This window comes from Aethalodelphis obliquidens, unplaced genomic scaffold (assembly GCF_003676395.1).
Source record: "Aethalodelphis obliquidens isolate GAN/ISIS:26980383/991018 unplaced genomic scaffold, ASM367639v1 scaffold38, whole genome shotgun sequence".
NCBI classification, from domain to species: Eukaryota; Metazoa; Chordata; class Mammalia; order Artiodactyla; family Delphinidae; genus Aethalodelphis; species Aethalodelphis obliquidens.
In genome coordinates this window covers 12,122,633-12,149,771 of record NW_020837982.1, presented here as the reverse complement: position 1 = coordinate 12,149,771, position 27,139 = coordinate 12,122,633, and the positions used below count along the sequence as shown (strand labels likewise).

General features: G+C 41.0%; 1 protein-coding gene across 3 annotated transcripts in view; it reads left to right on the top strand.

Annotated features, from left to right (window-relative positions):
- Nucleotides 1-27,139, top strand: part of STX8 (syntaxin 8) — a 235,795-nt gene that overhangs the window by 120,329 nt on the left and 88,327 nt on the right. For 2 of the 3 annotated variants that reach the window (XM_027131051.1, XM_027131052.1), the window contains exon 7: nt 24,898-24,999. In XM_027131051.1, the coding sequence (XP_026986852.1) occupies nt 24,898-24,999 (102 nt within the window). Of the gene's footprint in view, nt 1-24,897; nt 25,000-26,274; nt 26,279-27,139 lie in introns of all 3 variants that reach the window. The other variant, XM_027131054.1, reaches the window with a different exon arrangement.

Below are 27,139 nucleotides of genomic sequence, written 5' to 3'. Positions count from 1 at the left end.
GAGAGAAAAGTTCACATCTGGGTGTTACTGACCACCAAGCCCTTTCCTGTGGTCCTTTCAGAAGTGATATATTGTCCAGCATCCCAAGAGCACAAACCTCTAGTATAGATTTATTAGAGGAAAATGCCCCTTGTCCATATGATAAAGTTATATATTTATTTTCTTTGAAACTCAAGGTAGGTAACAGTTGAAGACTTTGTGGTAGTTATTTGAAGAAATCTACTAGCTGAAGGGTTTAAATTTGCACATAACACAGTGCCTGGCATATAGTTTGTTGGTTGCCTGGTTGAGTGAGTGGCTTTAGATTTCTCTGAGGTTGATGGGTATAGTATTGGGCGAGTATTTGAAGGTGATACAGTTTTTGCTTTGTAACTGTTAAACTGTACATGTCAGTCAGTTGCTTCTTCTCTTTGTACATGGCGTTTCAGGATAAAAATGTTTTTAAACACTTGAGGAGAAAATGTCATGAAGTAAATAACCATATGTGGACTTTGTTTCCTTTAGAGGTTTCTGGGTATGTGCTTCAATTTCCCTTGTCAAGTTGAAGCATAAACATTAGAGTGTTTGCTTGTCAACACGTGGAATTTGGTAATTAATTTATATTTAGAAAACCCTTTCCAATTATGAACATTTTAGGGAACAGGGTTTCCAAGTGTATGTCGCTAACAGCCAAGAACAGCTGTATTTATGCACAGTTTTCAAACGGCTTCTCTGTGACATCTGTAAAAATAGACAGCTTCAGTAACTACGCATGCCGTGATCGCATGGCACGTAACAGCGTTTTATGATATGGCGGGGGGGGGGGGCAGAGACCCTCTGTAGCTGGACAGTATGCTGACCTGTACAAAAATACTTAATTTGACTTCCACCTGAATTCTAAATTGACCTGTGTTAAATCAGCGGTAAGGTTGGAAACTTCAATTTTAACAAGAAGTGTAAACTACAGTACTTAATTTTGGTTTTTATGTGCTTAATTTGGAGAATAAAAAGATGATTTCTTAGCAATAAATCTGATTTGGAATGGGAGTTAACAAATCAGTAATAAACAATGATGGCTTACCCGGCAGCATTGTTATGACCAGTATCAGAAATACAAGAGAAGTTCTGATTCAGTGCTAGTCACGCAGGCGTGAAGCAGAACTGAAGGTATTTGGGTGCAAGGGCGGCGGGGAGCAACACCTCCACACCAACCGCTTGGGTCTGTTCTCCTGCCAAAGTGTTTTTGGATTTCTTTCACTCGAGTTCCGCTTCTCCCTCTCCCAACCCCAGTCCTTCCGTATGTACACTTCCCAGGAAAAGACAAGATCAGTCTTTTAACGATCAGTTAGTTAATTAGGGGCGATCACGGGACAGTTTGTCAGTTTATAGATGTTCAGATTAAATGTGGCAAAGGAGATTTTCTCTGGCTCTTGTACAGACTCTCTTAGTTTTTACTAATAAAAAGCATTCACTGGAGAGAAACCACGGACCGATTCCACACACCCCCGCCCCGCCCCCCACCCCACCCCCGCCGTGCTTCCAATTAGGGATCTATTATCTCATTCCAGATAATTGGAAAAGGAGATTCAAAATACTGCTTCGTGTAAATATGGCTTTTGCCTGCATTCTGTTACTAGGAGTTCCGAACACATCTGGAGTGAAGGCAGCCCCAGGGGCATTGAAGTGCGCTGTTTGGGTTGGCACAGTGACATTGTAGTATATGCCAATTTGTAATGGCTTTTGGAAGCAGGCAGTTTTAAACTCTCCCTGAACTATTCCCCCGAGAAATTAATCAATTAAGTACAACTAAAATTAATGTTTAGCAATTTTTGCTTAAATAAAAGAGGCAGCTATAAAGGGAAATCTGTGGTTCATGCTTGTGTGTTTATTTTAGTCTAAAATCCAGCGGCTAAGAAATAATCGAGTGGCCGGGAATCGGTGCATTTTCTAGAAGAGATGTAGTTGCCAGGCCCTTTTTACCGCTTTTGCACTGCACACGTGTCTCTGTTGCTGCCTGGGTGGGTTTAGACACCCATCCAGCACCAGCCAGGGAACCATGGGGAATACAAAGCCAGAAGGACTCTTTCTCTATCTTCCTAACCTTTGCTTCTCAAACCTTAAATGGGCATAAGTATCACTGGGGGTCCTGTTAAAATGCAGGTTTTGATTCATTAGTTCCGAGGTGGGGCCTGAGCTTCTGCATGTCTAACAGTTCCCAGGGGATGATGCCCTGACTGCTGGCCGGAGCACCGCACCTGGAGTAGCCAGGTTCTAAGCAGCAGTGGGGTGTATGTTGGGGGTAGGATACCTGGACTTGACTTCGATTTCTACTTGGTGGCTTGGCTCTGTGTGTGTTCAGTAGGTATGACTCTTACTTTTCTTCTTGGTGTATTCTTACTTATTTCTCAGAATCCCTGATTCTCCTGGACTTCCCTAGGGCCGCCCCTCCTCCCCGGACTGTTATGTGAAATAGGAAACATTTCTGATTGATTAATCGCAGGAGATAATAGCTTCAGTTCTTCTGTCATGTGTCTTCCTGAAATCCAGGTATGTTGTCTACCTGGTCTTCTCCAGTCCATCTTTTTGTAGCCATGTTACAAAGAAGGGGGGGGAAAAAAGTTAACCTGATGTTCTTTGGTCTCTGTCCCTAAACATGGAGGCCAGAGCCCTGGTGAGTGAAATGGTGTATGAATAAGTGGCTTTGTGGTTTTTAACCAGGCATTGTTACTTTCAAGGTTTGGTCCCTCAGGCTCTGAGGTTCAGGGCTTTGATGGTCAGCTTTTAGGGGTGGTCTGATTGGGGCATGGTTAAAATCCACACTAGGTGAAGTCTCCTGCAAGACTGATTCATAACCCAGGGTGGTTCTTTATCCTTATATGAGAGGGTGTTCTACAAGGAAGACTATAATAGTCACATCTAGTGGACTGGCTCATCCCTTCCTTGTGTTGAATGCTAATTTATAGTCATAACTACCAGACAGAAAAGAATTGAGACATCCTTGTAGTGGTCACCACTTACACCCTTCTGATCTTCCTACTGCAAACGGAGCCCAGAGTGCTAGTATGGGTGTCTATCAGAAATTTCTCACTTTTTTTTTTTTAACCTTAAAACTCTCCCTCTTTCAGTCCATCCTTGGTTTTTTCTATCTCAATAACTTTCTTTGTACAGTTCCGATCATGTCACTTCCTTGCGAAAACCCTCCAGTGGTTCTTTGCCTAAACAGTGTTTCCAGAACCTTCAGAAAATTTGTCATATTCACCTGTAGTGTTAGTCATTTAAAGTTCTTCTTTGGACTTAATTTTTTTAAGTAAATTTTAATTTTTATCAAAATGATAAATTTTGATTTAAAAATCAGAATTAGAAGGCTTAAGAGAAGCAGGACTCCTCCCCATCTGCCTTCCTCGCCTCAAAGTTCTATCCCCCAGATGCAGTGCTTCTAATTCTTTTAGGGGTTTATGTGTCAATATCTATAGTACAGTACCTATATTTCAAAATAATGTGCTCCTGTTTCTTTTCAATCTTAGCCCCTGTCGACATCCTCCTGAGGAAGATGTTAATTGAAGCCACAGCAATCGTATACATGCACACGTCCCCTCCCCCATTGCTCACACATTTTAGTTAAGTCAGTGTTGATGGAATCATGACTATGTAATTGTTGTTCGTGACCGAACCACAGTGGGTTCTAGAATTAGATTTTATTTCATTACACCCTTTTCCTCTAAAGTCGCCAATTGCCTCTTTTTTATTTGCTTAGTTGTCTTTATTGATGCTTTTTCATCCCTGCCCCCAGTTAACAGAGTTTTGAAGTTCCTTTCAATATAGACAAACTCTGTTGGTAGCTGTCTTAGTCTGTTCCAGCTGCTGTAACAAAACAGCACAGACTGGGAGGCTTATAGACCACAGAAATGTATTTCTCACACTTCTAGAGGCTGGAAATCTGAGATCAGGGTGCCAGCAGGGTCAGTGAGGGCCCTCCTCTGGGTCACAGACTTCTCCTTGTGTCCTCAAGTGGCAGAAGGGCCCAGGGAGCTCTGTGGGGTCTCTTTTATAAGGCACTAATCCCGTTCAGGAGACTTTTGTCCTCATGGCTTAAGCATCTCCCAAAGGCCCCACCTCCTAATACCATCCTGTTGGGAGTTAGGATTTCAGCATATGAATGTTGGGGGGACACTACTGTTCAGCGGCCTGTCAGTTTCCTCTTTTGATTGGAGCCCTTTGTCTCCCTGCTCTGATCTGGGCTGGCTGTGCTCAGGATGCGTCCACATTGTTCTGGGGTGCCCTGCATCTCCACACTGGGAGCGCAGCACCCTCTGCCCCTCCTTGATGTGTGTTCCCTGCTTTCTGGATCTCAAGTCATCCTCTTTCTTCCCCCACCCGCTTTTTGGTGCAGCTCTTTCTCCAGGAACTTCCAAGCGAGGGCGCATGGGAGGTTAAAAAAAAAAAAATAAGACCGTATACATTTGAAAATCACTTCATTCTCCCTTCATGTCTGATTGGAAGAATGACTGCATCCTGGGTTGGAGTTTGTTCTCTCGGCATTTTCAAGGCCTGCCTCCTTTAGCCTCCAGCCTTCAGCGTTGCTTTGGGAAGATCTGCCATTCTGATTCCCATTGTATATGAGCTATTTGTTTTACTCCCATCTCTGAAAGCTTTTAGAATCTTTTCATGTATAGTGTTCTGAAATTTCACAATGATAAGGATGTGACTTTTTTTTTTTTTTTTTTTTTTTGTGGTACGCGGGCCTCTCACTGTTGTGGCCTCTCCCGTTGTGGAGCACAGGCTCAGACGCCGTGGCTCACAGGCCCAGCCGCTCCGCGGCATGTGGGATCCTCCCGGACCAGGGCACGAACCCGCGTCCCCTGCATCGGCAGGCCGACTCTCAACCACTGCGCCACCAGGGAAGCCCAAGGATGTGACTTTTTAAAAAAATAAATTTATTTATTTATTTTTGGCTGCATTGGGTCTTCATTGCGTGCAGGCTTTCTCTGGTTGCGGCGAGCAGGGGCTACTCTTCGTTGCGGTGCACGGGCTTCTCATTGCGGTGGCTTCTCGTTGCAGAGCACGGGCTCTAGGTGTGTGGGCTTCAGTAGTTGTGGCATGCGGTCTCAGTAGTTGTGGCGTGCGGGCTCAGTAGTTGTGGCGCACAGGCTTAGTTGCTCTGCGGCATGTGGGATCTTCCCGGACCAGGGCTCAAACCTGTGTCCCCTGCATTGGCAGGAGGATTCTTAACCACTGTGCCACCAAGGAAGTCCCTTTTTAAAAAAAACAAACAAAAAAATCATTGCTCTGAGCGCTTGGTACTCACTTTTCATCTGGAAACTTGTCCTTAAATTCTGGGAAACCTTATTGTATTATTTCCTCCACTTGATTTCTCCTCTCTCTCTCTCCCTCTTTCTCTCTCTCTCTGTTCCTATTGTCAGTGTTGGGCCACAAGAATTAATCCTCCATTTAATTTAAATTTTTTCTCTCATTTTTCATTGCTTTATCTGTTTGCTTGATTTCTTTATTTTTTATTTTTTTTTTTGTTTGCTTGATTTCTTGAATAATGTCCTCAGCTCTGTCTTCCTTCTGTTTCTTTCCCCTCTTCCTCTCTCACTATCCTGTCTTTTTTCATTTTGAAAAAATGAAAGGAAGTTGTAAAGATAGTGCAGAGGTCCCATGTCCTTCACCCAGCTTATCTCAGCTGTTACCCCTTATATGATTATAGTGCAATATCAAAACCAGGGATTTGACATTGGTACAGTGTGTGTCTGGTTCTATATCATTTTATCACAAGTGTAGATTCATGTAACCATTACCATAACCAAGAATCCGAACTATTATTGCTCTCCTAATTTCTGAGAACTCTTTCTTCTTCCCTGGAAGTTCCTATTTTACCCTGTGTGTTATAGTTTTGTACATACATTGTCTTCTTTTAACTCTCTAAGGAGGTGTGTGCGTGTGTTTTGTTTGTTCCAAGAAAGATTTGCTTTGGAATCATTTTTCAAATGCCTGATGATTCTAAATGTTCATGTTTGAAGGTGAGGCACCAAAAGTTGATTGGAAGGACTTTATGTTGGCTGAAGTTTAACTAGTGGGCCTTACTTCAGGGCAGTGGAGGGGGGGGACCCAAACATTTCATTATAGGAGTTTCAAGTATCAGAGTGTATGCATCTTTTCTCTTGGACCCTCCAGTCTCCTCTTGGGGGATATCTGCAGCTGGAGCCTCCAGATGCTGGCTGGGGAGAGATTCAGGGAGAAGGGGTGGTGGGCTGGAGCTCATATCTCAGTAGGCACACTTTTATTCAGTACTCCTCTTTTTACTACACCACACCCACTTCCTCAGTGGGGCCCAGCATCCCGGGCCCAGAGCCCCCCAAATGGGATTCAGGCCTCCCTGGAGAAGGTGTGGGCTTCTCCACAGCCTGCTGGATGGCAGAGGGAGCCCACTGGTTGCCAGAGCTGGTCCACAGAAAACGTTGCTCTTGGGGCCAGCAGACTGAGGAACCACAGTGAAGCTGGGCAATTAGGAAACACCCCTCAGGGCTGGGGGCTGGGGGGTGGACACAGAGGAGTCAGGGCATTGGGAGTGGCTCCCTGGCAGGATGGTATGTGGTGTCCGACTCTGGAGGCCGGGACTCTGAGCTCACTTGAGGGGGCGTTTGCTCTGGGCTCACAGCTGGGACCCAGCACCACTGGATGTTGTCCGTATCCATGGTCACTGGGACAGGAGCAGCAGCAGGAAGAAGAAAAGACACTAGCACACCTGATCCTGGAGTGGCACTTGCCTCTGGCTTGGTCCCTCCAGCGCCCTCTGCCGATAAGGCTTAACATCACATGAACTACAAAGGAGAGATGCTTAGAGTTTAGCCCGCCGGTGCAGAGTTAGCACTGAAGGGTGAATCTGGAGCTGAGAGGCAGTGCATTGGTAACTGGCATAAAGGAGTAAAATATGATGCAGAGTGTCAGCCTACTGACACATTGTATAAAATTGGGACATTTTCCGTTTTAAGCTGTTATTTAATTAACGGGACTCCCCCACCCCCCATTTTCAGTTGTGTTGTGCTTTATACAGTACTTTGCATTTGGATTTCTTTTCTGTACTTGGAGAGTTTAAAAATACATATAAGGTAAAACATAAGTATTCTTAAAAATGTCTATATAATCAGATAGCAAAGATAAATGGGTGAACTGTGGCTCCAGGGGACCTGTTTGTAGATACCTGCCCTGGACCTTTACACCCCCTTTTAAGAATGGAGATGCACACCTCAGATAGGTCCAAAGTGTTAAAACTGATTGGAATAAAGGGAGGTAATTTTTTTGTGAACGAGGAATGTTCTCTTCTAAAGTGGAAACATGTTTCTTTTTCAAGTTATTTGTTTTTTTAAAACAAGAGGGCATGGTTAGTTTCAGCTTTCTGACTGATAGATGTCATGGTACCGAATCTCTCAGAATCTATGTCTTAACCGCCTCTCTGGGCTTCATCAGACATCTCCTGTAAGAAAGGGAAACACAGAGAAATCAAGGTGATGGTCCTCTGGAATGGGAAAAATGCAGACTATGTTTAGTCTGGAGGTAGACACAGACCTGAAATTTGAGACATAAGAGGCATGAGCTACCAAGTAAAGCTTTTGAATTGAAATCCAGAGACCCGTCTTTGTGTCCTACTACTTATTCGTGGGGTAACTTAGGCAAGTTGCATAATCTGTGTGGGCCTGTTTGGACATCTATAAAATACTCTGACAGTTTCCCTATCTACCTTTCAGGATTGTCAGGAGGATCAGGCGAGATAATAAATGGTTACAGTTCTTTAAAACTGTATTACCATCATTAATACAGTATTTTTAAAACTCTTCATTTATATGAAATCAGACTGAAACAGGGAATGTAAGCCCTAACTTAGAAATAATGCCGTTTTATGGATTTCATAAAAAGCTTGTCTGTTTTGTTGAGCTCTAAGAGGAAGAACCCAGAAATAGTGTTTAAGACTTTCTCCATTCCTCACGTTTTCTTTTTGGATTTATCTATTTTGTGCTTATTGTGTTATAAGAACTTGAACATGCTGTAAATATTCAGTAGCTGGGGCAGATATGGAAATGCAAGGCTGTGATCCTGTTAGCATTTTTGAGTCCCAGAGGAAAAGTAATTGCTCAGGCAGGCAAATCCTGTTGGATTTGAAAGGTAGGCTGTTTCTCAAAGGGAGCAAAAATCTAATGGTTTGGGTCTAGATATTTCATGAGAGACTGTCTAGAAGCTTCAGTGATAAAATGGAGGTAGGTAGAAATTATCCATGATTTTCTGTAATCACTTGTGAAAGAGGAAATGTTGGCAATGGCCTTGGCTCCCAGTTGGAGGTTATATTCTCCACCAAAGTCATGACATTGTCTATGTCATGTCTGTCATGACATAGACAATCATGATTATGACCAACAACATACAGCGTCACAAGTAAGAACTGTACATTCTTATAACAGTTACAAATAAGATTACATTTTTAGTTTTATAGTATTTAAATAATTCCACCGACTATGCAGAAAGCTGTAGTGTCTGTAACATAGCATAAAGGAACACTCAACTGGATCATAGATTTGGCTTAAGAAATTCAGATACTCATTGTACTAAATAATAAACATTTACTCAACAATAGTTTAGAAGGTATTTATAGGGAAAATTTGAATGATCTCATCTTCAAACAAAACAGAACAAACAAGGCAGTCTTGGACTGTTTGATCTGCTGTCCCCCTTTTCCTTTCTGAATGTTACGAAAAACGTAACTCTGGAATCAGACAGACTGCAGGTCAGACCGGCTTTGCCACTTAGCAGCTGCGTAACTTTGGACCCATCATTTCACCTCTTTGACCTTTGCCTCTAGGAAGACTTGCCTCATGGGGTTGTCATAAGGATGAGCAGGAATAGTACCTGCCTGTCAGGAGCCAGTGGAGAATTCGTATGTTCACTTAATATGTTCTCACGCTTGCATATAAGTAGGGATCCCAAGAAAATTGAAAAAAATAGGCCTGCTGACATTCTTATGGGATCTGAGGCTTGTGTGGATATCCTTTGTGGAAACTCAGTTGGCCATCTGTGTGAATCTGTTTCTGGACTCTTTTCTGTTCCATTGATCTTTTGTCCATTCCAAACCCTCTTGATCGCTTGAAATCAGATCGTATGACTTTTCCAACTCTGGGGTTTTTTTCCCCCAAAAAACATTGATTAGACGTGGCAAAACTAATAGACATCTTTGTCTTGTTCCTGATCTTAGGGGAAAGTGTTTAATGAGTCCTCTTTAAATATGATGTTAGCTATTGGCTTTTTTAAAATAAGACTTTATTCTTTAGAACAGTTTCAGATTTACAGAAAAATTGAGAAGATAATACTAGAGGGTTCCCATGTACCCCGTGCCTAGTTTCTCACGTTAGTGTGGTATATGTTTTACTTTTAATGAACCAGCATCGATACATACTGAAGTCCACAGTTTATGCAGATTTCCTTAGTTTTGACCTGATGTCCCTCCTCTGCTCCAGGGTCTTATCCAGGATACCCCGTTACATTCCAGTGTCATGTCTCTCTGGGCTTCTTTTGGCTGTGGTGGCAGTTTCTCAGACTCCTTGTTTTTGGTGATGTTGACAGTTCTGGGGGATACTGGCCAGGTATTCTGTAAGATACTACACAGCTAGACTGTCTGATGTTTTCCTCATGATAAGACTGGAGTTCTCAGTTATTAGGACGAAGTCCGCAGAGGTCAAGTGCCGTTCGCATCATACCAGATCAAGGGTGCCTGCGGTCCACATGATCTGCGACCATTCACCTTAACCTTGATCATCTGGCTGAGGTAGTGTCTGTTGGGCTTCTCCCCTGTAAAGGTGCTCCCTCCCCTTCCTTTATTTCCATGCTCAGCTCCTTGGGAGGAAGTCAGTACCTGCAGCCCACACCTAAGGGGTGAAGACATATACTCCCCCCTCCTTGAAGACGGACTGGCTACCTAAACTATTGGGAATTTCTCATGGGAGATTTGTCTCTTCTCCCTCATTTATGAACTTATTCAATCAAGTGTTTTTATCAGAGTATATGTCAGATATTTATATTTAGTATAAAATTAATGGATATTTACTATGGATATTATTATTTTTTATTTTTTTGCGGTACGCGGGCTTCTCGCTGTTGTGGCCTCTCCCGTTGCGGAGCACAGGCTCCGGACGCGCAGCCTCAGCGGCCAATGGCTCACGGGCCCAGCCGCTCCGCGGCATGTGGGATCTTCCCGGACCGGGGCACGAACCCGTGTCCCCCGCATCGGCAGGCGGACTCTCAACCACTGCGCCACCAGGGAAGCCCTATGGATATTATTTTATACTTTTGGCTACTCTGTTTTGTTGCTCAAATTATTCCAGCTTTGGCCATGGGGAGCTCTGTCGGTTGGCTCCTATGCTCCTTTGACATATCCCCACTGGTGAGGTTGTTGTGTTGTTGTTGTTGTTTGTCTTTTAAAGCGCTTCCTCAGTTTCTGGTCCTACCAGATACTTCAGGTTCCTCTTGTATATCTCCTGTGCCAGTCTGAGAGTCATCTATTTTCTTTTACTGGAGAATGGCCTTAAAACTAAGATTTGGGTGCCAAGTGTGCTTGTTGCTCCTGGGGTATTGGTTTTTTCAACGCCTTCTCAGTTGACAAAGCATAGAAATGCATGTCTGTTTACTAAGCTGTGTATATACACATATCCCTATGTAACCGTCTTTATGTCAAGGTCATACCGATGTCTCTAACTCTCATCTGTTAACCACATGGATTGTCCTAGCCTCCTCCTCTTGCTTATCTTTAAATTTCCAATCCAGCAGTGAGAATCTGGCCCTTACCATCCATCATCCATTTCCATAATTGCTCACTTCCATGCACGTGTGTAAGCCCTATTGTAATTAACTCGTACCACCAGGGAAATCCACTTCATCCACTAGAATTCTGTGCTTATATGCAGTGCTTTTGCCTGAGTCTTACAGACTCCACTCATTCCCAGAGTAACTTATGTCAGCACCTGTTCTTTCCACCCTTTCCAGGGATGTTGTTTGATACATTTACAGTACAGATAGATGCTCGTATCACACTCTATGTTCCTTCCTGGAATCCCCAGCCTCCTAAATGATTTTTGTTTTCTTAATTTACAGCACAAAAAGTGAACCTTAATGAATGTAAAGTTCTATGGGTTTTGACAAATGCATAATGTCACATATTCACCATTACAGTGTCATACAGAATTTTGTACTGCCCTAAAAATCCCTGCGCTTCACCTGTTCATCCCTTCCCTATTCCTTCTAAACTCCTGGCAAACACTGATCACTGTGTTCTCTCTATAGTTTTGCCTCGTCCAGGAGGTCATATGATTAGATTCATACAGTATATAGACTTTTTATTCAAGGTGCAAAGAAACGTGTTGATTATCTTGAAATTATTCAGTCAGAGCTGAGCACATTATCACCAGGATTCCAGTTTTCTAAAATAACGGGAAGTGTATTTTTATTGTTACATTATTAGCAAGGGTTCTAATATGGCTTAACCTTTTTTTTAAACATCTTTATTGGAGTATAATTGCTTTACAATGGTGTGTTAGTTTCTGCTGTATAACAAAGTGAATCAGCTACACATACACATATATCCCCATATCTCCTCCCTCTTGCGTCTCCCTCCCACCCTCCCTATCCCACCCCTCTAGGTGGTCACAAAGCACCGAGCAGATCTCCCTGTGCTATGCGACTGCTTCCCACTAGTTGTCTGTTTTACATTTGGCAGTGTATATATGTCCATGCCACTCTCTCACTTCGTCCCAGCTTGCCCTTCCCACTCCCCGTGTTCTCAAGTCCATTCTCTACATCTTCGTCTTTATTCCTGTCCTGCACCTAGGTTCTTCAGAAGCATATTTTCTATTTTTTAGATTCCATATATATGTGTTAGCATATGGTATTTGTTTTTCTCTTTCTGACTTACTTCACTCTGTATGACAGTCTCTAGTCCATCCGCCTCACTACAAATCACTCAATTTCGTTTCTTTTTATAGCTGAGTAATATTCCATTGTATATATGTGCCACATCTTCTTTATCCATTCATCTGTTGTTGGACACTTAGGTTGCTTCCATGTCCTGGCTATTGTAAATAGCGCTGCAGTGAGCACTGTGGTACATGACTCTTTTTGAATTATGGTTTTCTCTGGGTATATGCCCAGTAGTGGGATTGCTGGGTCACATGGTAGTTCTATTTTTAGTTTTTTAAGGAACCTCCATACTGTTCTCCATAGTGGCTGCACCAATTTACATTCCCACCAACAGTGTAAGAGGGTTCCCTTTTCATCACACCCTCTCCAGCATTATTGTTTGTAGACTTTTTGATGATGGCCGTTCTGACTGGTGTGAGGTGATATCTCATTGTGGTTTTGATTTGCATTTCTCTAATGGTTAGTGATGTTGGGCATCCTTTCGTGTGTGTGTTGGCAGTCTGCATGTCTTCTCTGGAGAGACGTCTGTCCAGGTCTTCTGTCCATCTTGGATGGGGCTGTTTGTTTTTTGATATTGAGCTGCTTGTATATTTTGCAGATTAACCCTTTGTCAGTTTCTTCATTTGCAAATATTTTCTCCCATTCTGAGGGTTGTCTTTTGGTCTTGTTTATGGTTTCCTTTGCTGTGCAAAAGCTTTTAAGTGTCATTAGGTCCCATTTGTTTATTTTTGTTTTTATTTCCACTTCTCTAGGAGGTGGGTCAGAAAGGATCTTGCTGTGATGTATGTCATAGAGTGCTCTGCCTGTGTTTTCCTCTAAGAGTTTTATAGTGTCTGGCCTTACATTTAGGTCTTTAATCCGTTTTGAGTTTATTCTTGTGTATGGTGTTAGGGAGTGTTCTAATTTCATTCTTTTACATGTAGCTGTCCAGTTTTCCCAGCACCACTTATTGAAGAGGCTGTCTTTTCTCCAGTGTATATTCTTGCCTCCTTTATCAAAGATAAGGTGACCATAGGTGCGTGGGTTTATCTCTGGGCTTTCTATCCTGTTCCATTGATCTATATTTCTGTTTTTGTGCCAGTACCATGCTGTCTTGATTACTGTAGCTTTGTAGTATAGTCTGAAGTCAGGGAGCCTGATTCCTCCAGCTCCATTTTTCTTTCTCAATATTGCTTTGGCTATTCAGGGTCTTCTGTGTTTCCATACAAATTGTGAAATGTTTTGTTCTAGTTCTGTGAAAAATGCCATTGGTAGTTTGATAGGAATTGCATTGAATCTGTAGATGGCTTTGGGTAGTATAGTCATTTTCACAATGTTGATTCTTCCAATCCAAGAACATGGTATATCTCTCCATCTGTTTGTATCATCTTTAATTTTTTTTCATCAGTGTCTTATAGTATTCTGCATACAGGTCTTTTGTCTCCTTAGGTAGGTTTATTCCTAGGTATTTTATTCTTTTTGTTGCAGTGGTTAGTGGGCATATTTCCTTAATTTCTCTTTCAGATTTTTCATCATTACTGTATAGGAATGCCAGAGATTTCTGTGCATTCATTTTGTATCCTGCTACTTTACCAAATTCAGTGATTAGCTCTTGTAGTTTTCTGGTAGCATCTTTAGGATTCTCTATGTATAGTATCATGTGACAGCTTTACTTCTTCTTTTCCGATTTGGATTCCTTTTCTTTTTTGTCTCTGATTGCTGTGGCTAAAACTTCCAAAACTTTGTTGAATAATAGTGGTGAGAGTGACAATCTTGTCTTGTTCCTGGTCTTAAGTGGAAATGGTTTCAGTTCTTCACCACTGAGAACGATGTTCGCTGTGGGTTTGTCATATATGGCCTTTATTATGTTGAGGTAGGTTCCCTCTGTGCCTGCTTTCTGGAGGGTTTTTATCATAAATTGGCGTTGAATTTTGTCGATAGTTTTTCTGCATCTATTGAGATGATCATATGGTTTTTCTCCTTCAATTTTTTAATATGATTTATCACATTGATTTGCGTATATTGAAGAATCCTTGCATTCATGGGATAAACCCCACTTGATCATGGTGTATCATCCTTTTAATGTGCTGCTGGATTCTGTTTGCTAGTATTTTGTTGAGGATTTTTGCATCTGTGTTCCTCAGTGATATTGGCCGGTAGTTTTCTTTCTTTGTGACATCTTTGTGTGGTTTTGGTATCAGGGTGATGGTGGCCTCATAGAATAAGTTCGGGAGTGTTCCTCCCTCTGCTCTATTTTGGAAGAGCTTGAGAAGGATAGGTGTTAGCTCTTCTCTGAATGTTTGGTAGAGTTCACCTGTGAAGCCATCTGGTCCTGGGCTTTTGTTTGTTGGAAGATTTTTAATCACAGTCTCAATTTCAGTGCTTGTGATTGGTCTGTTTATACTTTCTATTTCTTCCTGGTTCAGTCTCGGAAGGTTGTGCTTTTCTAAGAATTTGTTTCTTCCAGGTTGTCCATTTTATTGACATAGAGTTGCTTGTAGTAATCTCTCATGATCCTTTGGATTTCTGCAGTGTCAGTTGTTACTTCTCCTTTTTCATTTCTAATTTTACTGATTTGAGTCTTCTCCCTTTTTTTCCTGATGAGTCTGGCTAATGGTTTATCAATTTTGTTTATCTTCTCAAAAAACCAGCTTTTAGTTTTATTGATCTTTGCCATGGTTTCCTTCATTTCTTTTTCATTTATTTGTGATCTGATCTTTATGATTTCTTTCCTTCTGCTAACTGTGGCATTTTTTTGTTCTTCTTTCTCTAATTGCTTTAGGTGTAAGGTTAGGTTGTTTGAGATGTTTCTTGTTTCTTGAGGTAGGATTGTATTGCTGTAAAGTTGCCTCTTAGAACGGCTTTTGCTGCATCCCATAGGTTTTGGGTTGTCATGTTTTCATTGTCATTTGTTTCTAGGTATTTTTTTATTTCCTCTTTGATTTCTTCAGTGATCTCTTGGTTATTTAGTAGTGTATTGTTTAGCTTCCATTTGTTTGTATTTTTTACAGATTTTTTCCTGTAATTGATATCTAGTCTGATAGCATTGTAGTCAGAAAAGATACTTGATACTTTTTTCTTTTCCCCTACCCAGGTACATGGGGAGTTTCTTGCCTTTTGGGAAGTCTGAGGTCTTCTGCCACTGTTCAGTAGGTGTTCTATAGGAGTTGTTCCACATGTAGATGTATTTCTGATGTACTTGTGGGGAGGAAGGTAATCTCCACGTCTTAGTCCTCTGCCATCTTGAAGGTCTCCTCCTTAACATTTTTTTTAAGTAGATGTTTTTCTTGAAGGGCTAGGAAAACTGGTGAGGCAATATTTTTATGCCTATTGTAGAGCTGTTTAATGAGTAACTTAAGGTAAGAAATGTTATGCTTTTAGCATTCTATATTCAAATTAGGAACGATGGTGCCTTCTCTGAGCTCTGTGGGACTCTCTTTTTTTAAATGACTTTTAAAATTTTGTCTCTCTCTACTGTTGATAATCCAGAAAATCCTTTTGATTTTTAAATATTGTCGGGATGACCACTGTATTGTGTGTTGCCATGCAATTGTAGCCCACATTTGTATTTGTAATTGTCTTAGTAATCCTTGGCTGATGAGAGAAGAAGGTATACTTAATATGTAATGATATATTTGCTTGCAAGAGAAGGCCAAAGGCTATCACTGTGCAATGTCTAAAAGATGTCTCCACAATTGGAAGAAAGAATAGCAGGACCACCCTAAAGGACCCATACTTCAGTCTGTATCATATTCGTGTTTCAAGCAGCAATTTACTACTCAGAAAACAGGCTGTCTCTATCAGCATGAAATTATTGTCATTAAACAGAATTTTAGTTTTTATTTTTAATATGAATATATATTTTTAGAACTATGGAATAAAGAAATATAAACATAAATAATATATACCACCATTGATGTTTATATTTAATTAAGTAATTTAAATAGAATAACATATTAATACTGTGGGGTATAAAAGAATTGTTTTTCACTTTATAATGAACTAGTTACAACTCAAGATTAAAAAACAGTGATTTAGCACCTGGTAAGTTTTCAGTAAATATTAGTAGTTAGTGTTTTGGTTTTACATTATAGGAGTTTTCAGTAACACACTAGGGTCCTCTTACCATCTTTCTTTCCCCACACTTCGGCTGCATTCAGTCCTGCAACTCAGGCAAATTGCCCCCTTCTTCCCCCACCCAAAGCGGCTCTCAGCACAGTCCACGGCAATGGCCCGATTCCCAGTCCATAGACATGGCATGTGCCACCCTCTTTTCTGCAGCGCTGCCCTCTAGGACAGCATTCTCTTCTGCTTTTTCACCCTCCTCCTTGTTTCTAGTTTTTGTTCCTCTTGTTCTTTAAACACTAGCGTTCTCTGATGTTCTTCCTTTACCCATACCTCTCTTTGTTCATTATATCTTTTTTCATTTGAATTTTTGAATTAACATACAGAAAAATCGACTGTGTGTTTGTGTAGTGCTGTGAATTTTAACACATGTATAGATTTGTGTAACCACTACCACAGACAGGACACAGAACAGTTCCATCACCCCTTGTGCTGTTCATTTGCCGTCGTTCCCTCCCCCATCCCTAACCCTTGGTGATCACCAACTGGCTTGTTCTCCATCAGTATAGTTTTGTCTTTTGGAAACTATCATATAAATGGAATCACACATATGAACTTCTGTAGTATTCCATTTTAATTTTTCTATTGCGCTTTTTGCTGTATATCTTTGTACAGATTGTATTTGTGGTTACTAGGGATGACAATATATATACTTAACATTCTACAGTCTGCTTAGAATCAATATTTTATCACGTCTAGTGGGGTATAGTAACCATACCACCATAAAGGTCCCTTTACCCTTCCCTCCCGTCAGTATGGTGTATGATACTTATGTTCATTGAAAACCAGATGTTGTAAGTTTTGCTTTCAACTGTCAGATAATTAAAGAACTTAATTGGAGAAGGATCTATTATATTTACCCAAATGTTTTTCATTCTGTTGCTCTTCATTTCTGATGTACCAGATTTTCTGCTGGTGTGATTTCCTTTCTGTCTGAAAAAGTGCCTTCAGTTTTTTTGTGTGGGGTCTGTAAATTCTCTTAGCACTTCATCTGAGAATACCTTTCTTTCACCTTGATTCCCAAAGGATATTTTTGCTGGATATAAACTTCTGTGTTGACAGTTTTCTTTCAGCATTTTAAAAATGTTGTTACACATTCTTCTGGCCTCCATGATTTCTGGTGAGAAATCCACAGTCTTTCAAATCTTTGTTTTCCTAGAAGTAATATGTCGTTTTGGGGGGTGGTTTTCAAGATTTTTTCCTTTGTTTTTAGTGTTCAACGGTTTGGGTTTGATGTGTCCAGACATGGACTTCTCTGTGTTTATCTTTTGGGGGGTTTTCCGAGCTTCTTGAATGTATAGGTTTATGTTTTTTGTCAAACTTAAGAATTTCAGCCATATTTCTTCAAATATTTTTGTGCCCCACACTTCCTTCCTCTCCTTCTGGGCCTCTGATGACATGAATGCTTGACCTTTGGCCACTGTCCCGTAGGTCCCTTAGGCTATGGTCATCCCCCTGCCTTTTCTCCTCATTGTTCAGATTTGATTGTTTCTGTTGACTTGTCTTCCAGTTCACTGCCTCTTTCCTCTGTCATCTCCATTCCGCTATTGAGCCCATCCAGTGAGTTTTTCTAATTTTGATTCTTGTAGTTTTCAGTTTTGCAATTCACATTTGGTTCTTCTCTGTATTTTCTGCTTTTTTTAAAAAATTTTTTTCTGAACTTTTGTTTCAAGAGTGTTCACTTGTACTTGTTGGGGCATTTATATTATAGCTGCTTTAAAGTCTTCGTCAGATAATTCCAACAGCTGTGTCGTTTCAGCCCTGGCATCTGCCGATTGTCTTTTCTGATGCATCTTGAGGTTTTCTGGTACTTCATATACTGAGTAATTTTGGATTTGATCTTGATTATTATGAGACTCGGGTTCTGGTTTAAGAGGAAAATGTATTATTTACTTGGCCACTGTTTCTCCTTCTGTTTTCCTGGGTGTTTATCCCAGTCTCTTATTTTTTCCTTCCATATTTTGTCCTCTGTAACCTCCTTCTGTGGCTTCTGGGAGACCATTCCAGTTTGTTTTCTAACTAAATCTTTTATTTAGATTACAATCTGTTTAACTGCCTTCACTGCGGTTTTTAATTTGACAAGTGTGTTTCTACCTGGAGCACTGTTTCTAGTAACTTAGGTCGGTCCCTCATTGTGGCTCTCTGTTCTGTTGTATTGATTTAGTGTCCTCTTGAATCTTGTTTTAAAAACAGAAACCAGTTTCTCAAGTTTTGTCCTTTTCTGGAAGGAATTGTGTTTTCTAGGGCAAAAGGGGTGAGGGAGGAGGAGCAGATGCTCCCTCTTTATTTACACCTGTTGGCTCTTTGCTCATCTTCACACACACATGTCAGTGTCTGTCTGTTAGAAGTTGGGAAGGGTTCTAACTCAGCATAGGCCTCTGTTACACACGTTTCAGCCTGGAGGAAGGAAGACTGAAAGGCTGTGGGATTGCTGGTGGGGAGGAAGAAGGAAAGGAGCCTGTGCTTTCTGCCCAGCCTGGCCCACCTGTTCCTGCTTAAAATGGGAGCAGGTACGGCCAAGGGGCTTTCTCCTAGGCCTCCGAAGTTTGAGTGCTCCCAGAGGCTCTGCTTGGGTGTGCGGGGACTCCCTGCCAGCTGCCCTGCCATAGGGTGCCTCGGCCAACGTGTTACTTTTCCTTTGCTGAGTCACAGATTGGTCTATCCTTCTGTTCCTGGTTTCCTGGTGTACAGAAAAGTGTATTATTAGAGGTTATCACCCACCCCATGTTTAGTTTCCATTGTAGGGAATAAAGGGAGTTAAAGTAATGCCCTCAAGAAAAGCTCTTTATTCACCGTTTGGTTTTTTTAATGCTTGTCTTCAAATGTCATTAGCAATTAAGTGAAAGGCATAACAACATAATGACTTTGCAAGTGCCAGGATCCATTGTGAGTGCAGAAGGCACCAAATTTATCTGAAAATACGCAGCACACTCTCTGCCCTTATACAGATTTTACTGAGACTGTAACTGAGCCTAGAAGAAAATTAAATATATTTGGATCCAGCTGTGTTGGCACTGTATAATATTTCTCACCGCTTTTTGATGAGAGAATACTTTCTATTGTCCACATGTGATAGAAACATAAGTTCCTTCTCGAAACCAAGTGCAAATACTTACTGGGAAGTAAAATACCAGTTGCTCTTTGGAGGCTGTACTTGGAGGGATCTGAAAGAGTCAGCTGGTTCTTTCTTAACCTGTATTCTGAAACCTGTGTTTAATTTGCTCGTAACTGACTGTGGTTGGGGAAATTCCCCCCTTAGAAGCTACTAGGCTGCAAGGTGGGAATTCTCCCAGGCTCCCTGCCCTTGGAAATCGCCTTCTGAGGTCGTATTGACGAGTGAATTTGATCAAACCAACCAACAGCAGTGGCAGTGCAGACCTTTTAAAAACTGACTTGGCGGTATGTTTCAAAGTCCATGTGGCAGTCAGAATCACGCTTAATTAAGAAAACGATAGAAAAGAAGGAAGATGATAATGGAGGAAAGAATTCATTGACTCATTATGTGGAAATATAGAAGCATTCTACATATCCCATAATGGGCTATTTTTAATGAATGTTTATTTTAATGGAATTAATATTTTGTAACCATTAGAAATTATAACTGTGAAGACTGTGTAACAACATGAAAGCGTACAAATGATATGTTAACAGGGGGCAAAAGGCTCATATATTGCAATTATATAAAAATACAGGGCTTCCCTGGTAGCGCAGTGGTTGAGAGTCCGCCTGCCAACGCAGGGGACACGGGTTTGTGCCCCGGTCCGGGAAGATGCCACGTGCCGCGGAGCGGCTGGGCCCGTGAGCCATGGCCGCTGCGCCTGCGCGTCCAGAGCCTGTGCTCCGCAACGGGAGAGGCCACAACAGTGAGAGGCCCGTGTACCGCTAAAAAAAAAAAAAAAAAAAAGTTTATGTCAAATCTTAGAAGGGAATCCATAGGAGTGGTTACTGGGGTGTGTGGATAATCTTGTACTTTTACCCCTCTCATTTATAAACTGCTATTAAATGATTTTTATCACCTAAAAATAGAGGGTTTTTTGTTTGTTTGTTTTTTAAAGCAAACAAACTAGTAATCAGATGAGGTTTACCAACCAATATGAAAAACTCCGTGTTTGGGCTGAGATGAAAACATTAACCCCTTCATTGTTGACTACTGATTTTTGCTTAGCTAATCTTCTACCAATTTTGTATTTACCTCTGTTATGAATATTTACAAATTTAATGAGAACTCTATCCAGAAACCCAGTTAACATATAACAGCTGACATATTGTATTTAGTATCTGACAAGGAGTATTTTGCACTTGACTTTCTTATAGTGCTAGAAGCTTATTAAGTCTAAATTTTATATTACATGTTGAGACATTAAAACATCATTTGCATGAGAACAATGGACCAAGCAACTCTAGGAAGCATAGCTGTTACTATGGAATATCCTGATAGGACATGAGGAATGGAACTTAAAAATACTGACTTTTATATGTGCTACTCTGTCTAAACTCAGTGTGTTCTGTGCTGACTGGACAGAACCTGAAACGATGGATCCAAGTCCTCGCGTCACATTTTAGGATGAATACAGTGTCCAGTGCATCAAGATGTCACGAGATCTAGAAATCGCTTCCTCTGAACAATCTGTTAATGTTCAGAGCTAAGTGTCTGTAGCTGAGAAGACAAGACTAAGGAGTTATACGAGGAGAATTGTCTTCTGGAAGGAAGAACACTGGAATTGTGTTGTTCTAGAAATAGAAGGTGAAAGTTAAAAGCAGGCAGATTTTCAGCTCGAAATATAGAAACTTAGAATTACAGGCACCCTCCAGCTCAGCCATGAAATTGATTTTCTCACGAGCTTCCGTGTTACTGGCACGGGGTTGGGTGGGGAGCTGGGTGGGAGGGGGATTGTTAAGGGGGAGGAGCTACAAGATGATCCCCTGACTTCTTGCAGCTGGAAAATTTTGTTATTCTAAGTCATTTGCTTTGTCTTCGCAGCAGGTCTCCCTGCCTGCCCGCCTCCCTCCCTCCCTTCCTTTTTTCTTCCTTTCTGGAAAATCCTACAAGTATCATGATATTGTAAACTTCAATTTTTTTTTCTAATTCATATATATATGTATTTATTTCAAACAACTTTTTATTGAAGTATAGTTGATTTACAATGTTGTGTTAGTTTCAAGTGTATAGCAAAGTGATTCAGTTTTATATATATATTTTTCAGATTCTTTTCCATTGTAGGTTATTACAGGGTATTCAGTATAGTTCCCTGTGCCATACAGTAGGTCCTTGTTGTTTCTGCTTTACATTTTTAATTGAGGTATAATTTACATACAACAAAGTGTACAGACCTTAGTGTTCAGTTCATGCATTTTGACAACTGCATACGTTTGTGAGAATATTTAGAACATTTCCATCGTCCCAGAAAATTCCCTCTTCTCCCTTTCCAGTCAGTCCCCTCCATCCCCACCGCAGAGGCAACTGCTTTCTGATTTCTATCTAGTAGATTAGGTTTGTCCTTATACTTTATATAAATGGAATTATTAAGTATATATTACTTTCTTATTTTCGCCAACAAAATGCTTTTGAGATTTATTTTTTATTTAGCCAACAAAGTAACAGTTGTTACAGTTATAAGAAGCTCTTTGTTTTTTATTACTGAACAGTACAGATACCACAGTTTGCTTATCCATTCCCCTATTGACGGATATTAGGTGGTTCCTAGTTTTGGGTTCTCATGAGTATCGCTGTTGGGTATATTTTTGTACAGGTCTTTTTTTTTTCTTTCTTTTTGCAGTACGTGGGCCTCTCACTGTTGTGGCCTCTCCCATTGCGGAGCACAGGCTCTGGACGCGCAGGCTCAGCGGCCATGGCTCATGGGCCCAGCCGCTCCGCGGCATGTGGGATCTTCCCGGACCGGGGCACAAACCTGTGTCCCCTGCATCGGCAGGCGGACTCTCAACCACTGTGCCACTAGGGAAGGCCTGTACAGGCCTTTTTGAGAAACATGTTTCTATTCCTGTTTGGTAAATTCCTAAGGGTGAAATTTCTGGGTCATAGAGTAGATATATGCTTAGCTGGAGTAGAACAGACAAATATTTCTTCAGTTAACTTTGTGCCAAATCATCCCCAACAATTAGTATTGTCAATTTTTTTTAATATAAATTTATTTATTTATATTTGGCTGCGTTGGGTCTTTGTTGCTATGCACAGGCTTTTTCTAGTTGCGGCGAGCGGGGGCTACCGATTGCGGTGCACAGTGGTTAAGAATCCGCCTGCCAATGCATCCGGGAAGATCCCACGTGCTGCAGAGCAACTAAGCCTGTGCGCCACAACTGCTGAAGCCTACGTGCCCTAGAGCCTGCGCGCTACAACTACTGAGCCCGTTTGCTGCCACTACTGAGACCCGTGCACCTAGAGCCCGTGATCTGCAACAAAAGCCATCACAATGAGAAGCCCATGCACTGCAACGAAGAGTTAGCCCCCGCTTGCTGCAACTAGAGAAAGCCTGTGCAGAGCAGTGAAGACCCAACACAGCGGGAAAAAAAAAAAAGATTTCCATCTTGGGCAAGCAAAAATGAATGGTGGTGCCATTAACTGAGGCAGTGAAGATAGGGGAGTCCAGTTTGAGGGAAGATGAAGAGTTTAGTTTTAGAGACCTTGAGAGTCAGATATCTGTAGGAATTTCAAGGTAGAGATAAGTAGTAAGCAGTTGGCTATATGAGTCAAGGAGTTTTGGAGAGCTATGTAGAGCAGAAAAATTTTTTTAATTTAAAAATATTTAAATTAAAAATTTAATATTTAAAATATTAAAAATTAAATTATTGAATTTAAATATTTTAAATTTAAATATTAAAATTTTAAGTTTAAAACTAAAATAGAAGAGAAATATACAGAATTCTAGGGATCACCAACATTTAAGAGGAAGAGGAGACTAGACAGAGCTTACAGATAAGTGAAAGGGAAACTGGGAGAGTATGTCATTGAATACAAGGAAATAGTTATGAAGGGATCGTTAAATAATAGTGAAATATTTTCTAGGCAGGTGTTGTACAGATAATATTGGGCAAATTTGACTTAGTTCCACTTTTCTAAGAAGCAGCAAATTATTCAGTGCTTTGAAATTATTCAATGCTTTTATCTTTTACACTCCATTCATTCACGGCCTTTATCTTTTAGTGTTTATCTTGCTGTATATTAGGCACTCTCCTAGGGATAGGAGATACAGAGATGAATAAAAGTTAGTGTCTGTCATACTCTTTCTGTAAAAGACATGCAAACAGATAATTCAATACAAACAAAAAGGGTCTCTAAGTAAAAAGATTGTAGGAAGTGCTGTAGGAGCTGGAAGAAAGACCTCCCAACTCTTCTGTGCCTTTCACATGCTACTCTTTTTACGTGAGTCGCACTATTCCTGCTTCTTCACCCACATACATGGCCGTCCAAACTGAGCTCAAACAACTTTCTGAAAGCTTTCTTTGACTTCCTTATGGGTTTTATTTCATTCTTTAATAAAAATGGTAACGTATTGGACAACATATCTCTAAAGCAATCACTAAAAAGGGAGAGAGGGAAGGAGGGAGGAAAAAGAACCAAAATTGAAAAAAAATAGTATATAGAGCTCATTATAAGAAATTCAAATAAAACAGATAATACAAGGAAGATCACCCAGGATCACACCACATAGAAATAGTCATTATTAATATTAGGTTAACACTGTCTGGATATATCCTTACAGGTTCGTATGTATAAAAGGAGGGATAGAAATAATTTTACATAATTAGGGTCATATTATATATGCTATTTTAATATTAAGTGCTTAATTTCACTTTTAAAAGATAAACTTCAGGGGCTTCCCTGGTGGCGCAGTGGTTGAGAGTCCGCCTGCCGATGCAGGGGACACGGTTTCGTGCCCCGGTCTGGGAGGATCCCACATGCCGCGGAGCGACTGGGCCCGTGAGCCATGGCCGCTGAGCCTGCGCGTCCGGAGCCTGTGCTCCGCAACGGGAGAGACCACAACAGTGAGAGGCCCGGGTACCGAAAAAAAAAAAACAAAAAAAAACTTCACATGAAGAGTTCTCTCCAAGAGGTAGTAATTACTAAAAGATCCATTTAAGGTTAACAAAATAATAACATAAAACATTGAAGCTTTAGTGATTTTTACAAAGCTGTAAGTCTCTATATGTTTTACTTTCCAACAGCTTGATGTGACTCTGCTGAGAGTGATGAAGAAATTAACATCTTAGCTGCTGCCTTACCTTTCTTGCCACCGCCCCCCAACTGCTTCCTGATTTTCACCTATAATTCCATTGTCACTGTTTATTATGTTTGTCTACTTTTCTGTAACCTAATCCATATATTTATTTGTTCTCAGCTCAGTATTTAAATGGATTCAGTTCTCGCTGTCATCTCTTATGTCATGGCCTCTGGCTTCTCCAGCCCAGAGTTCTGTATTTTTATTCACCTCTTGGTTGCCTAGATTTCATCATCAAGTAGTTTTCTTAAGAAGGATCCCAGTGGTCCCTGAAGTCCTCTATACCGTCTGTCTGCCGTCTTTATACTCCAATGACAACTTGGCTGGGCATAAATTTGTTGGGTCATGCTTTCTTTCCCCTGAACTTTTGACATTTCTCCTCTGTCTCCTGGAATTGTGTTGAACTCGTTTTTTTCTTTACTACTCCTTCCCTCCCGACCCCACCCCCAACCTTTAATGAAGCAGAATTGCAGTTTTCAGAGAATATACATGAGTTCTTTAAAACCTTCTCACTCACTGCAGTTGAGAGAATTATTACTAGGAAGGACCACCACAGCTATGAGACTCTGATGTGAGCCAAGGTATTTTTGGAGTATTAACCATGCATCTTTGTTTTCCTTTATAGAGATAATTGATGACCTTGCCAACCTGGTGGAGAATACCGATGAGAAACTTCGCACCGAAACCAGGCGTGTGAATCTGGTGGACAGGAAGTCCACGTCTTGTGGTAAGAGATTGCTGTAGTTATAGCTCTGCCTCTCTAATCATTTGCGGATAAGCTTCCCACGTTGGTCTCATTTCACCGCAGGGATTTGGTTGCTCTTCTAGTACAGGCAGTTTCATGTGATGAAGCATTGAAATTGCTAGAAGATCCCTAAATCTTGTTAAAATGAAATGAATTGTTATGAGGGCAGGGGAAGTATAATGCGTTGTTAATTTTTTTTTAATTTAAAGTAAGAAACCTTCCTGTATGCTTACCGAGAATAATAGTTTGGGAAGTTCTATGACATCCTGCAGACTGGTGGTGGCAGATCTCATGGGTTTTAAAGGCGATCTTGCTTGTTTTGTGCCTGTTTTAGTCACAGGCTTCATTGTTGAAGCTTGAGCCGTAGAGCAGGTAAGAGCACAGATCCTAAAGTCCAAATGAGTGTATATCCTGTTATTTAGTGAAGTTATCATTTCTTAATACCTTGTACGTAAAATGAGGAAACACGGGCCAAAATAAGAATCACTGGGAATGACTCTTAAAGTGCTGATTCCCTGGCCCTCCTGTCGAGATTCTGATTGAGTAGGGCTAGGTTGGGGTTCAAGAGTGTTCGTCATTTAACAAGCGCACCAGACAATCCCGATGTGGGTCCTTGCTCTTCGGCAGAAGTTCTGATGCACGTGTTTGTGGGATTTCAATGATCTATTGCTTGTGCACAGTGCCTTGCCCACAGGTAAGTGACATTGGATGGTGGTGACACTAGCAGTAATCACAGTCATGGTTATTTGATCCTTCACTTCACAAAGATGCACCACGTTTATAAGGCTAATAACTTTGTTATAAATAGAAATGCAGTAGCACTAAAAAAAGCTAACGATCTGAGCACATGCTTTGCCTGACTTTTAGCCCTTTCGGTATGAAAAATATACTGGATCCCTCCCACCTATCCAGTTTTAGAACAAGGATCTCTGTGCGAGGTTCATCTGGGATGCACAGCTTGAGAAGTGTTACCTTCCTTGCCTGTGTGTGTGGTTAAACAGAAATCTAGAGCAACAGGGTGATGGAGGACCGGGCAAATATGGACTCTGGAATCTCAGAGGAAGTGGAACTTGGAGGCGCCCACCTGCTGCCCTTTTATCACCTGTCTCCTCCCTGTAACCTGGCAGTTCTCATCCACCAGATAGCAAGCCACTCTGTGCTTCTGCGCCTGTAGGCATGTGCTTCTTTCTACTTCCTGCGCAAAGCAAAGCCTCCTTGATCTTGCTTTACCGGCCTTCTCATAACTTCTAACCACAGGGATGTTGTTCTTTGCACCAGATCCTGAAACTTTGGCGACAGAGATAGATGGGTTCACTCCCACCTCCATCTGTTATTATCTTCGATTCTTATATAAACTTATTCTTTCTGAACTTTAGTTTCCTTGGCTGTTAAAAAAAAAATAGATGACCTGGTTATAAAAATGAAATTGTATAAAATATGTAAGTGTCCGACACTCGCCATCGTCCCTGAATTTCCATATTTTATGCAGTCAGGCAGTAGAACACGATAGTTAAGAGCCTGGGCCCCAGAGCCTGGGCTCAAATCCCAGCTCTGCCATTCACTGGCTGTGTGACCTTGTGAAAACCCGCTCCCCTTTGCCTTGATTTTCCCATCTCTGAAATGGGAATAATAATGGTACCTATCTTGGAGGGTTGTTGTAAGGAATAAATGAGTTAATGTAGGTAAAGATATAGATGATATAGAGGTAGGTAGGTAAGTAGATAGATAGGTAGGGATATACAGCCCTTACAGCAGTTCTTAGCAAATAATAAGCAGTGAGCAAGTATTAGCCATTATCTTTATATGTTGAAAGTAGGAAGAATCTTCCAGTTAAGAGACAACATTCCTGAGGTCTTTTTCATGCACTAAGCAATCATGCACTAAGCAAGTAAGATTTTGTATTTGCAACATAGAGGCCCTCACCACATGCCATTCATGACGTCATAATGAAGAATATGGCTTCTACTGTTGCCAAGTTTTTATTTTGTAGTTTTACCTGGTGTTGCTCTTTATAGCCATAAATATCCATAAAATCTTCTGAGCTGAGCTGTTTAATTTTTTTTTGAAAACAGGAGAAATTTAGAGATGCCCAGAATTACTAAAATGCATGTTTTTTAAACAT